General features: G+C 40.6%; 1 protein-coding gene across 1 annotated transcript; it reads right to left on the bottom strand.

Moving 5' to 3' along the window:
- Positions 1-8209: 8209 nt before the first annotated feature.
- Positions 8210-12653, bottom strand: LOC104218855 (ubiquitin-conjugating enzyme E2 variant 1D). Its single transcript, XM_009769440.2, has 4 exons — positions 12452-12653; positions 9697-9836; positions 9397-9522; positions 8210-8589 (listed from the first exon to the last, which is right to left on the bottom strand). Exons 1-4 carry the CDS (start codon positions 12483-12485, stop codon positions 8449-8451), a joined length of 441 nt encoding a protein of 146 aa, XP_009767742.1. The 5' UTR covers positions 12486-12653; the 3' UTR covers positions 8210-8448.
- Between the last annotated feature and the right edge of the window lie 669 nt (positions 12654-13322).

Raw genomic sequence — 13322 nt, forward strand, 5'->3', positions numbered from 1 at the left:
CATAAGTAGTTCTAAAACATGATATAATAACCATAATTTGTGGAATTAACGATAACAACAGTAGAAACCATCCCGACACAGCCCAAACCGGGGTGTCACAAGTCATGAGCAACTAAGAAATCCGGATACAAGTCTACTGAACACTAAATCCGATACAATAGTTCTAAAAACATGAAAATGATAAGATAAGGGAGGTACGGGGCTGCGAACACCAACAACTACCTCGTAGTCTCTGAATCACTGCCTGGACTGGGAGAATCAACACTCAGGAGCGGACTATGCGATGCCTGAATCTGCACACATGGTGCATGGAGTAATGTGAGTACTTCGACTCAGTGAGTAATAATTATAAATAATGGCTGAAAGTATGAAAACACATAAAGGCACAAATCAATTCCATATCAAGCAGTAAAATCACATAAAGCAGTAAATTAGTGAAGAAATCAAATGACATCCCTTTTTAAAACAAGTAAAACAGGTAATTTAACAGGTAAATAACAAGCAGAAATCTGCCCCTCGGGCATAATATCAATCGCTCAGAACAGTATCAGCCCCTCGGGCTCACTCTCAGTACAGTATCAACCCCTTGGGCTCAGTATCAATCACTCAGTACAGTATCAGCCCCTCGGGCTCAGTATCAATCACTCAGAACAGTATCAGCCCCTCGGGCTCACTCTCAGATCATAATGGGTACCCGTGCTCACTGTGGGTGGGCAGACTCCGGAGGGCCCCCTTACGGCCCAAGCGCTATATCAAGCCACCTCGTGGCATCATCACTCAGCACTCGGCCTCACATCACTCGGCACTCGGCCTCACATCACTCAACATATCCTCATATATGGCCCTCAGCCTCACTCAGTCCAAAAATCATCACAAGCCCCTCGGGCATTAGTAAAACAGTAGTTCTCAGCCCAAAACATCATTTAGAAATATCATATAAGTTTTCAAATATGAGTAAAAGTGGTTGAGTTTGTAAAACATAAGACACCAAAAGGACTGAGTTCAAATAATAAGTCAAAGCAGTTAGGAAATAGTGATAAAAATCCCCGAAGGGTTCAAATAGTTGGCACGAAGCCCAAATATGGCAATCAACCCAAATCGTGATGATAACAAATAAATTTCAGTCAAATACGCGGTAAAATCATCAATCGGGACGGACCAAGTCACAATCCCCAGTAGTAAAAGACCCCACGCTCATCATCCAGCGTGTGTCTCACCTCAATATAGCACTACGATGTGTAATTCAGGGTTTCAAACCCTCAGGACATCATTTACAATCATTACTCACCTTGAACAGGCTAATTCTCTAGCTCGCGATGCCTTTGCCCCTCGAATTGGCCTCCACGCGCATCGAATCTATCCAAAATCAGAACGAATACGTCACAATATGCTAAGGGAACAAAGCCCAAGCGAAAACATTCGAAAAATATCAAAAATCCTGAAATTAGCAAAACCCGAGCCCCGGGCCCACGTCTCGGAATCAGGTAAAATTTACATTTTCAGAATCCTCATACCCTCACGAGTCTAACCATACCAAAATTATCCAATTCTGATACCATTTGGTCTTTCAAATCATCATTTTATATTTTTGAAAGGTTTCACAATTTTCTTCACAAATTCCATCCCAAATCATGAATTCAATGATAGATTCATGTACTCTAGACAAATCTGAGTTAGAATCACTTACCCTGATGAATTTCTTGAAAAACATTCAAAATATCGCCAAAATCCGAGCTCTCTAGGTCAAGATATTAAATAAAATCCAAAACCTCGTATTTATAGAGTACCCCTCAGATCTCAACCTCCGTGGTCCGCACAGAACCACCGCGACCCGCACAAAACCACCGCGGCCGCACTTCATTTTGTGTGGTCCGCATAGCACATACCGCGGCCGCACTTCCTTTTGTGCGGTCCGCGCGGGTGGGTTCCAAGACCTGCAACCCTTCTGGACCTGCTACAGCTATGATTTCCGGCCTAAAACATCTCGGAACCTACCTGGAACCTACTTGAAACTCCCGGAACTGCAAACCAATTGTACCAACACATCCCATGACATCGTTCAAACTTGTTCAAAACCTCGGGATGCTCACAACAACATCAAGTCACCAATTTAACAGGGGATTCAAGCCTAAGAACTCCAAGAACTCTTAAATTATGCTTTCGATCAAAAAGTCTATCAAATCTCGTCCGAATGACCTAAAATTTTGCACACATATCCCAAATGACACAACGAAGCTACTGACACTCTCGGAATTCCATTCTGACCCCTATATCAAAATCTCGCCTATCAACCAGAACTGCCAAAATATCAACTTCGCCAATTTAAGCCTAAATCTTCTCTACAACTCCAAAACCCATTCCGATTGCGCTCCTAAGTCACAAATCACCTCCCGAAGCTAACCGAACCATCAGAACTCACTTCCGAGCCTTCTAACACATAAGTCAACATCCGGTTGACTTTTCCAACTTAGGCCTTCTTAAAAGAGACTAAGTGTCTCATTTCTTACCAAATCCTATCCGAACTCGAACTAATCAACCCGATCACATAAAATACGGATAACGAAGTGTAAAGAAGCTAAAATAGGGGAAAACAGAGCGGTAACTCATGAGACGACTGGTCGGGTCGTCACATCCTCCCCAACTTAAACAAACGTTCGTCCTCGAACGAGTCAAGAAACATACTTGAAGCCTCAAACAGGTGAGGATATCTGCTCCGCATCTCCCGCTCGGCCTCCCAGGTAGCCTCCTCCATGGGCCGACCTCTCTACTGCACTTTCACTGAAGCTATATTCTTTGACCTCAACTTCTGAACCTGACGACCGAAAATAGCTACTGGCTCCACATCATAGGTCAAATCATTATCCAACTGAACCGTGCTGAAGTCCAAAACATGAGACGGATCCCCAATATACTTTCGGAGCATAGAAACATGAAATACCAGATGCACACTCGACAAGCTGGGTGGCAAAGCAAGCTCATAAGCTACCTCCCCAATCCTCCGAAGCACCTCAAAAGGCCCAATGAACCGCGACTCAACTTCCCTTTCTTCCCAAACCTCATAACACCCTTCATGGGCGAAACCTTCAGCAAGACCTTCTCACCGACCATGTAGGACACATCTCGAACCTTCAGGTCGACATAACTCTTCTGACGCGACTGCGCTATACGAAGCCTCTCCTGACTCACCTTCACCTTCTCTAAGGCATCCTGAACCAAATCTGTCCCCAATAGTCTAGCCTCGCCGGGCTCGAACAAACCAATTGGAGATCTACACCTCCTCCCGTACAAAGCCTCATACGGAGCCATCTGAATACTCGACTGGTAGCTGTTGTTGTAAGCAAACTCTGCAAGCGGTAGAAACTCATCCCATGAACCTCCAAAGTCAATAACACAAGCACGCAACATGTCCTCCAATATCTAAACCGTACGCTTAGACTATCCGTCCGTTTGAGGATGAAAAGCTGTGCTCAGCTCCATCTGAGTACCCAACTCTCACTGAACAGATTTCCAAAACTAGGAAGTAAACTGAGTACCTCTATCTGAGATGATGGAATAAATCCCTGCCAACCGCTCTGAAGAATAGGTAGTACACATAGGGATGAAGTGCGCGGACTTGGTCAGCCGATCCACAATCACCCAAATAGCATCAAACTTCTTCAAAGTCCGAGGAAGTCCAACCACAAAGTCCATAGTGATCCTCTACCACTTCCACTCGGGAATAACCATCTGCTGAAGCAAGTCACCCGGTCTCTGATGCTCATATTTTACCTGCTGACAGTTGAGACACCGAGCTACAAATCCCACAATATCTTTCTTCATTCTTCTCCACCAATAGTGTTGCCTCAAATCCTGGTACATCTTCGAGGCACCCAGATGGATAGAATACCGCGAGTTATGGGGCTCCTCCAGAATCAACTCTCTAAACCCATCCACATTGGGCACACAAATCCAGCCTTGCATCCTCAACACACCATCGTCACCGATGGTCACATCTCTGGCATCATCATATTGAACTCTGTCCTTAAGGACAAGCAAATGAGGATCATCATACTCGCGCTCTCTGATGCGATCATATAAGGAAGACTAAGAAACCACATATGCCAACACTCGACTAGGCTCCGAAATATCCAATCTCACGAACCGATTGGCCAAGGCCTGAACATCAACTGCAAGAGGTCTCTCGCCAACTGGGATGTATGCCAAACTCCTCATACTCACTGCCTTCCGGCTAAAGCATCGGCCACCACATTGGCCTTTCCCGGATGGTCAAATATAGTGATATCATAATCCTTAAGCAACTCTAACCATCTCCGCTGCCTCAAATTAAGATCTTTCTGCTTGAACAAATGCTGAAGACTGCGATGATTAGTGAATACCTCACAAGATACGCCATACAAGTAATGCCTCCAAATCTTTAATGCATGAACTATGGCGGCCAACTCCAAATCATGAACAGGGTAGTTCTTCTCATGGGGCTTCAACTGTCGAGAAGCATAAGTAATAACTCTACCCTCTTGCATCAATACATAACCAATCCCAACTCTCGAAGCATCACAATATACGGTATATGAACCTGAAGCTGATGGCAAAACCAATACTGGAGCTGTGGTCAAAGCTGTCTTGAGCCTCCGAAAGCTCTCCTCACACTCGTCCAACCATACAAATGGAGCACCCTTCTGAGTCAACTTGGTCAAGGGCGATGCAATGGATGAGAATCCCGGAACAAACCGACAATAATAGCCTGCCAACCCAAGAAAGATACGAATCTTTGTGGCTGAGGACAGTCTAGGCCAACTTTGAACCGCCTCTATCTTCTTCGGATCAACCTGAATACCCTTGCTGGACATCACGTGCCCCAAGAAAGCCACTGAACTGAGCCAAAACTCACACTTGGAGAATTTTGCATAAAGTTTCTCCTCCCTCAATCTCTGCAACACAACTCTCAAATGCTCCGCGTGCTCCTCCTGACTATGCGAGTACACCAGAATATTGTCAATGAATACAATAACGAACGAATCCAAATAAGGCCGGAACACGCTGTTCATCAAATGCATGAATGTTGTTGGGGCATTGGTTAGCCCGAGTCTGGTCCTAAAGGCAGTCTTAAGAATATCTGAATCCTTGATCTTCAACTGGTGATAACCGGAATAGGGATCAATCTTGGAGAACACTCTCGCTCCCTGAAGCTGATCAAATAAATCATCAATGCGAGGCAAAGGATACTTGTTCCTAATTGTTACTTTGTTCGATTGCCTATAATCAATGCACATTCTCATCATGCCATCCTTCTTCTTCACAAATAAAACCGGTGCACCCCAAGGTGACACACTAGGCCGAATGAACCCCTTATCTTGGAGTTCCTAAAGTTGTTCTCTCAATTCCTTCAATTCTTCTGGTGTTATACGATATGGCGGAATAGAAATGGGCTGAGTGCCCGACACCAGGTCAATACCAAAATCAATATCCCTGTCCGTGGCATGCCCAGCAAGTCTGCAGGAAACACATCGGGAAAATCCCTCACAACTGGGACAAAATCGATACTAGGAGTCTCAGCTCCAACATCCCTCACAAATGCTAGATATGAAAGACAACCCTTCCCAACCATACGTTGGGCCTTCAAGAAAGATATCACTCTACTAGGAACATAATCAGTCACACCACGCCACTCGATCCGCGGTACACCCGGCATAGCCAAAGTGACTATCTTAGCATGACAGTCTAGAATAGCACGACACGGAGATAGCCAATCCATACCCAAAATGACATCAAAATCCACCATGCTCAATAGCAATAGATCTACTTGGGTCTCCAGACCCCCAATAGTCACCACACATGACCGGTACACATGATCTACAATAATAGTATCACCCACCGGGGTAGATACATGAACAGGTAAAGCAAGAAACTCACAGGGCATACCCAAATAACGAGCAAAGTATGAGACACATAAGAAAAGGTGGAACCGGGATCAAATAATACAGAGGCATCTCTGTGGCAGACTAAAACAATACCTGTAATGACAGCATCTGAAGCAATAGCATCCGGCCTGCCTGGAAGTGCATAGAAACGAGCATGATCATCCCCTGATCGACCTCCCCCTCTGGGGTGACCCCTGGCTGCCTGACCTCCACCCTAGCTGGCTGGGCGGGTGGTGAGGTAACTAGAGCAGAAGTCGAGGGCTGACCCCTCTGCTGAGATGAACTAGCAATACGACGAGGACACTGCCTCCACACATGTCCAAACTCTCCACACTCAAAACAACTCCCAGGTGCGGGAGAAGGGGACTGAAGAGAACCCCTCGCACCGGAGTGACCAGCTGATGGACTCGGCTTAGAAGAACCCTGAGCTGACGGGGCACGAGATGAACTCTAGGCTGGAAGGGCACTAAGTGATGACTGGCCCTACTGAGTACCGTGAAAACCATGACCCGAAGATGCCCCACGATAACCTGGGAGGGCTGACTGAGCAGGCCTAAAAGAACGACCTCTACCATGCTGGAACTGGCCCCTCGAATGAGCACCACTATAACTGCCAGATTCTCGAGGCCTCTTGGCCTCCCTCTCCTTCCGATCCTGACGATGAACCGTCTCAATCTCGCGAGCGATATCAACCATCTCCTCGAACGTAGCACCCAACACTCTCTCTCTAGTCATCAGAATACGGAGATGGTAGTTAAGGCCATCAACAAATCTCCTGATCCTCTCACGATCTGTCAGAACCATCCAGACAGCATGACGAGCCAACTCAGAATACCTCGACTCATACTGTGACACAGTCATATCCCCCTGTCGCAACCACTCAAACTGCCTACGCAGCTCCTCTCTGCGAGACCGCGGTACATACTTCTCCAAGAAGAGAGTAGAGAACTCATGCCAAGTAAGGGGCGCTGCTCCAACCGGCATACGCCTCCCACCATGTGAAGGCAGCCCCAGTAAACTGAAAGGTAAACAAAGAATCACAGATTTAATTCTTGAATATTAATTACCGTAACCCACAGCTTTAAAAAGGAATATTAATTCTTGAAACCGGTAAACAAAGAATCACAGAGGCAGCAACTATGTGGATGTTGGATCATTTGACTTTGCAAGAGATATCACTTTTTCAGTGGGAGACATCACCGGCTAAAGTGACTTTATAAGATAACTTGAGTACTTTTATTGTCTTAAAATAAAAATAAAAACGTGACTTTAGTAGGTAATTCTCAATACTTGAATGATCATACGAGGAATTAACCCTTAATGACATGAAAGAATGAGGCTTTTCCTAAATATTCATGTAATATTTCATTTATAAGTGTGATTCACAATATACCCATAAACAATATCCGATTTGGACACGATTCTATAACACCTTAAGACTGATTTAGCCTTTTTTTCTCTATTGCCAAATCTGTAACGCCCCAATTCAAAAAAGGCAAGTGACAGCTACCAGAGTCATTACTGACTTATAATGACGGGTTTTTTATAGTCGTTATTGGCAAGTGACGGGTTCAATTGAACTCATAACTTTCGGCATAGAATAAAAAATTTTACAAAATATTTATTAAAATTGCAAATATAGTAAATAAAAACCCATAACTTTAAAAATATAATGAGTTCAATGCTAAAAACCTTAAAAGATGAACCTATAGAGTTTAAATTCTCGATCAGCCTCTAATTTTTGGGACCACAGTCAAATCTTTAGGGACATTTTTTTCGTCGCTAACAGCCATTTTCAGTTACTTGTGATGATTTAGAAACCTGAGATTTTCTGAATTGGGTGTTTCTTTTCAAATTAGCAGATTGTATATATCTTCGGAGTGAGAAGAGCATCAAAAAAACATACAACAGTTTTTAATCAGCAGTGAAAAATGCAAGAGCTCATCTCATGCAATTAATACTTCCACTTTCACTTTTCAGCAATCAAAGGGAATTTAATGATAATCTGGCTAAGGACCAGTCGCACTTATCACCTATGTTGCGCGGACTCTCTAAAATGGTGCCGCATCCATGTCAGATCCTTAAAAAATGCACTTCTTTTGAAGGATCCACCACACAACCGGAGAAATTTTTTGGAGAATCCGAGCAACATAGCTTATCACTGTAGCCATGCATACGAAATACATATGCAAGAAAGAATAGGGGGAAATAAGACAGCATTAAGAACAGAAAACTACTATACTTGCCTAAAAATGACAAGCAAAAAGGGCGGAGAAAAAGAGGCAAAGAACTGATTCAGACAGTACGTGAACCTATTACTAGTAAAATGTTTGACACACGTTAAATCTCATTAATCAAACAGCACACAGTGACAAAGTTCATAAAGGATGATAGCAGAAGTGATCAAGATGCCATTGGAGGTAAGAGAGAAGCCATTAAAGGCACTCCCCTGTAAATTTTAACTTCCAATGTCATGACACAGCAACACAATTCTGCAGATAGTTGACCGGACCTATATATTGTCCTTGTGCTAGAAATAGGTGCCTTCGGGGGGCTGAACTAGCTTGCGATTGTGAGGAGCAGCCATTTCCTTTTTCAGCTGAACCAGTATGTCTTCCATTGTGTACTCTCGCTGCCAATTTGCAAGTAAAGCAAACTTTTTTGGTTCCACCTGTATCAAGAAGACAAAGTGTTGTGGCGTCTCGTCAACTGGATCATCGATTTACTAAGCGACAGGATAAGCATGAGCAAATACAAATACAAACACGAACAAAAGAATGTCAACTAGGTTGGTATACAATGCATCATGTAAGAAATGTTTGTGATGTTATTCACACAATATGCAAGTGTTGAAATAAACCCCACTTAGCACAGAGAACAAAAGTCCAGAATGTTATCCAGATCGAAAGCTCTAAACTGGAAAAGATCATTGGAATATAATATCGCGTTAGCCGCTAATCATGCATTGAGAAGGATGATTGATCCCAGGAATAAAATTTTGGGAAAATAAAACACAGAATCAATTTCGAGTCTTCGTAAATAACAGCCACATCTAAAGGCTTACAAATGAACAGCTAAAAACATGGAGATCGTAAAGTTGGAGTCTACATACTCAAGGACATCAAAAGTAAATCTACAACGGAAACAATGTAACTGCAGTTTTCCTAAATTTTTTCATGATCAAATTTTCCGCATCACAGCATCTCTGCTCTGCAATAGAGAAAGATTTTTATCCCAGAGCATGATACATTGTACAATTGCCTCCTATCCTCAATGATTCCCTTCTACATGGAATGTCATGAGAAGGAACAACTATGCATGTACTAAATTCCACCATGGTAAGGCAAAATCAGATTATCATTATTATATTTTGGATTTCCAGGTAATTTCAGTATGATAACACAGTGTTACATAAATTTTCTTGCTAACAACAGTGATGCATCAATTTTAGCAATATATTAATACTAGATTTGCTCACCACTCCTGTCTCATGGTTGACACACGTCATATTAACTCGAGAATGGAATCGGACACTTGGTGGCTTCTCTGGATAATCTTTGTCACAGAATAACTTCAACTGATAAATGCGACCTTCATGAACGGACTGGAAACATGAAAAAAAAATACACCAAAATGATGAAAAAAAAGGTAATGTGATACTATACACAATAGAAGATAGAGTAAAGATTTTATTTTACTTATTTACTCTCACATACAAAGCCATGTTAAAACCAAACTTAGAGATGGTTGGAACTAGGAAAGAGAAAAGAATGCTAACATTGTGAGGACCAATAATGGTGCCAGTCCAGGAACGCATATAGATATCATCTCCATCATCCATCCCATAGCTCACGGTCCCATCTCCAATACCCTTTTCACCGCGTTCAAGTTCCTCAAGTAATCTGAAATTCCGAGGGACTGCAAGGAATTAAAATTTTTGGTAAGTGAAGGATTTACAAAAGTAAACTAAGAATCCATAACATTGCAGATGCTTCCAACTTCCAAGTACATGTACAGGCTAAATGACAGTAGCAAAAGTGAGTGTTAGGTCATTGACCATTACTGATGTTCCTATCATCAGATCCAAATAGCTGAAGGAGTTGCTGTATGTCAAATCACGGTAACAGTTCCAATGACCTAATAAACTCATATAAAAGCACCACTTCAAATGCAAATGAATCTTAGGCTTCATTCGCCAACTCTCATTTCAGTGGAAAAAGTAGACATTATGAATATATGGTGAGTGGCTTGAATGGGGGTTCTTCATTAACAAAAGGACTTAACCTTTCAAATGCTCATGGCTAGAGCAGAGGTAAGGGGAAAGTGTCTGTATACTGTACGTAGCCTTCTCTTTGCATTTCCGCAAAGAGGCTTTTTATAGACCTTGAACCTTGACCTAGAGTTTACTAACGGAGCAACTCTACCGCCATGCCAAGAGCAACCACAAAGCTTTATCTATCATCTTAGATATGGTTGAAAGAACAACCACAAAGTTTTATCTTACATCTTATATATGGTAGACAGCTCCCCTTTTGTTGTTATGGATAATAAGAAAGGATTATTACAACTTTTGAAGGAGCTGAAAGTCTACCATGGAGAGTCAAAGATCTCTAATATTCCATTTGTTTTTATTTTTTATTTTTTGTGAAGAAAATATTCCATTTTGTATGAATAGTTGCTGGATTTTTAGGAAGCTTAACTTCAATTATTTTTCATTTTTTGTAAACCATCTATCTTGGTGTGAGATCACTTCAAAGACATCTAGGGGTAGTTTGGTTCAGTTCTGGGATATCCTATGGGACTATCTATCCCACCTTCAATATGGGATAACTAATACCACCATTTTGGTATAAAATCTATACTAGTATTAAATAATAGAGTGTTTTAGGGCAAGCAACAGAGTATTGAGGTACTGGCTAGACAGATAGTTCAAGAAATCCATTTTAGAGGTTCAATGAAGGTGAAGATTGCAAGTGGCTTGAGAGCTTAAACTACTACCCAGCCTAATTAGTTTTGTTATTGAGATAATTTTTTTGCTATTTTAGTTTCTAAGCCCAGACTGAAGGTTGGGACTTGATGTCCAACATTCAGTGTTTGTGTATTGTATATAACTCCAATTTTGGTAATAAAAATCTAACTAATTACCAAAAAAAAAAAACCTCACAACCAAATTGAGATAACTATAATCCCAAATTTTATACCAGAATTAATATCCTTATCCCGATAACTAGGAGGCCCCTTAGGGTCTTAGACTTAACAAGAAAAAGTACATTGCAACTTCGATATGCCATTCAATGTAGCATGCACACTGTATTTAAACATAAATGTGCTCCCAAGCCCAAATTCTCCTCCTCGATGCTTGTGAATTAACAAATTATGATGATGCATAGCATATCTTATGGGTTCATCCGAACCCAGTAACTTTGGCTCAAATCTTGTATATGTGTTAACTTTGGCTCAAACCCTGTCCAAAATACTCACCCTCCCTCATAGCGGGGGAGGGGAAATTTAAATGATTCTACGAAGGAGGAGGAAACAAAAGATGCCTGACAACTAATACCATCAAACATTGACAAAATGTTATTATGATATAATCACATGGACATTCATATACTTGGATATGACAGAACATGTATAAACTCATTTTCATTTAATTACGATGAGATTTTTAACACTGTCACTAGGTAACACAAATTAACTGTCACATAAATAAGAGGGTTTTGGGTCAGCTTATAAGCTCTTTTTAGCTTATTTATGCATTTGGCAGACATCAAAAGTGCTTATCAGCTAAGCCAAAAGTGCTCTCAGTCAGTGGCGGACCCAAGTGGTGGCTAGCGGGTTCAACTTAACCCGCTTCACAAAAAAATAATAATGTGTATATGTATAAATTAAGATTAAAGCTGTGTAAATTTTGTGTAAATATTTATTTGAACCCACTTGACAACTATTATTTTACGACTAAAGTTATATACTTCTAAGGTTGAACCCGCTTGCACAAAATCCTAGATCCGCCACTGCTCTCAGCCCCTAGCATTGTCCAAATACTCATCTAAAATTGAACATTGTAAGATCTGGAAATCCAAACTCTAACTGGAATTTTTCTGTAATAAGCACTCTTTTTAACAAATCGGCGATGATTTTACTGAATAATACTTACTAAACTATAACATTTACTCCACTACTAAAAAGATGCACCAACACACCTAAATAGAGTTATCCCTACAGGATTTAGACTAACTTTTACCAATACCTCACATGAAATAAAGGTCAATTGATGACAAATTTCATCTTAATACCTCAATACAATTACTGGGTTCAGCGCAAAAAAAAAAAACCTCACATGATAAAAAATTAAAAGAAGATTGCAAAGTTCTAATTTTTAAGAGAACAGAGATACAACACTAGAAAATAATTATTGATAAGTATATATCCATAACATATAAACATAAAACATGCAATAAAGAGAGAAATAAGAACAACCCATGATCAGATTTGAGACAAAAATTAAGGGCAGAATTGGAAAAAAGTCTCACCCACGACACTAGATCCTCCTGAGCCAAGCGTCATAGCTGATTATTGCAAAATGGTTATAGGGTTTGTAAAGAGATCGATTGGATGGAGGAAAAATAGTGTACAATGGATGATGGAATACAACAAGAGGCAAAGTCAAGAGAGGCGCAGAATCTAATGGAGAAAAACGCAACAAAGGGCCAAAAAAGAAAGAGAATGGAATAAAGAGGTAATTTTTCTCTTTTTCTTTTTTTATTATTTTCCTTTTTTTTTCACCCCGAATTTGCACCAGAAAAATACCCTTTGAGGGTAAAGCTTTTATTAAAAGTGACTTCCACCTTGAGTTAATTTGAAACCTCTAGTTAAAAATATATTTACCGTCCGATTACAATTTTTGATAAAAAGATGAAAATATGATTGATAGGAAATATGCAAATTTCTAAAAAAGGAAAAAAAAAACACAAAAAAAATATGGGAAAAGAAAATTGGGGTAGATGTATAATAACCTGAAAAGTAAAACTATCAAATGACAAAAAGAACAAACAAGCTACATAAGGTCAAATGGGGAGACTAATAAAAATATTGATCAAAATGGCTGAAAGTTGAATATTAAGGTACAAACGCGTAAAAACACTTTATTATAGTAAATAACAACAAATACCAATTGGAGTGGGATTATAAAAATCAAGACATTATAACAGCTTCGTCATATGTAATCTAAAAGAATGTAACCCGATGAAATGAAATAAAATGAGAAGCAAAAAAAAAATGTTAAAATTTCGTACTTTTGCAATAGTATAGGTAATAAATAGAAAATGCGAAATTTCTACCAATGCAGATAACATGTAAAAAAGAAAAAGAGGGCGTTATAACATGAAAAGAAACTAAGAGTAA

This window comes from Nicotiana sylvestris, chromosome 12, assembly GCF_000393655.2.
Source record: "Nicotiana sylvestris chromosome 12, ASM39365v2, whole genome shotgun sequence".
Taxonomy (NCBI): domain Eukaryota; kingdom Viridiplantae; phylum Streptophyta; class Magnoliopsida; order Solanales; family Solanaceae; genus Nicotiana; species Nicotiana sylvestris.

What these genes read in the sequence shown, in the direction of transcription:
- LOC104218855 (XM_009769440.2), bottom strand. Translation starts at nt 12,485, where the DNA reads ATGACGCTTGGCTCAGGAGGATCTAGTGTCGTGG. An exon ending in CCATTATTGGTCCTCACAAT is followed by an intron (nt 9,523 to 9,696) that starts GTTAGCATTCTT and finishes TCATGTTTCCAG; the next exon opens with TCCGTTCATGAAGGTCGCAT. An exon ending in TCAACCATGAGACAGGAGTG is followed by an intron (nt 8,590 to 9,396) that starts GTGAGCAAATCT and finishes TTCTTGATACAG; the next exon opens with GTGGAACCAAAAAAGTTTGC.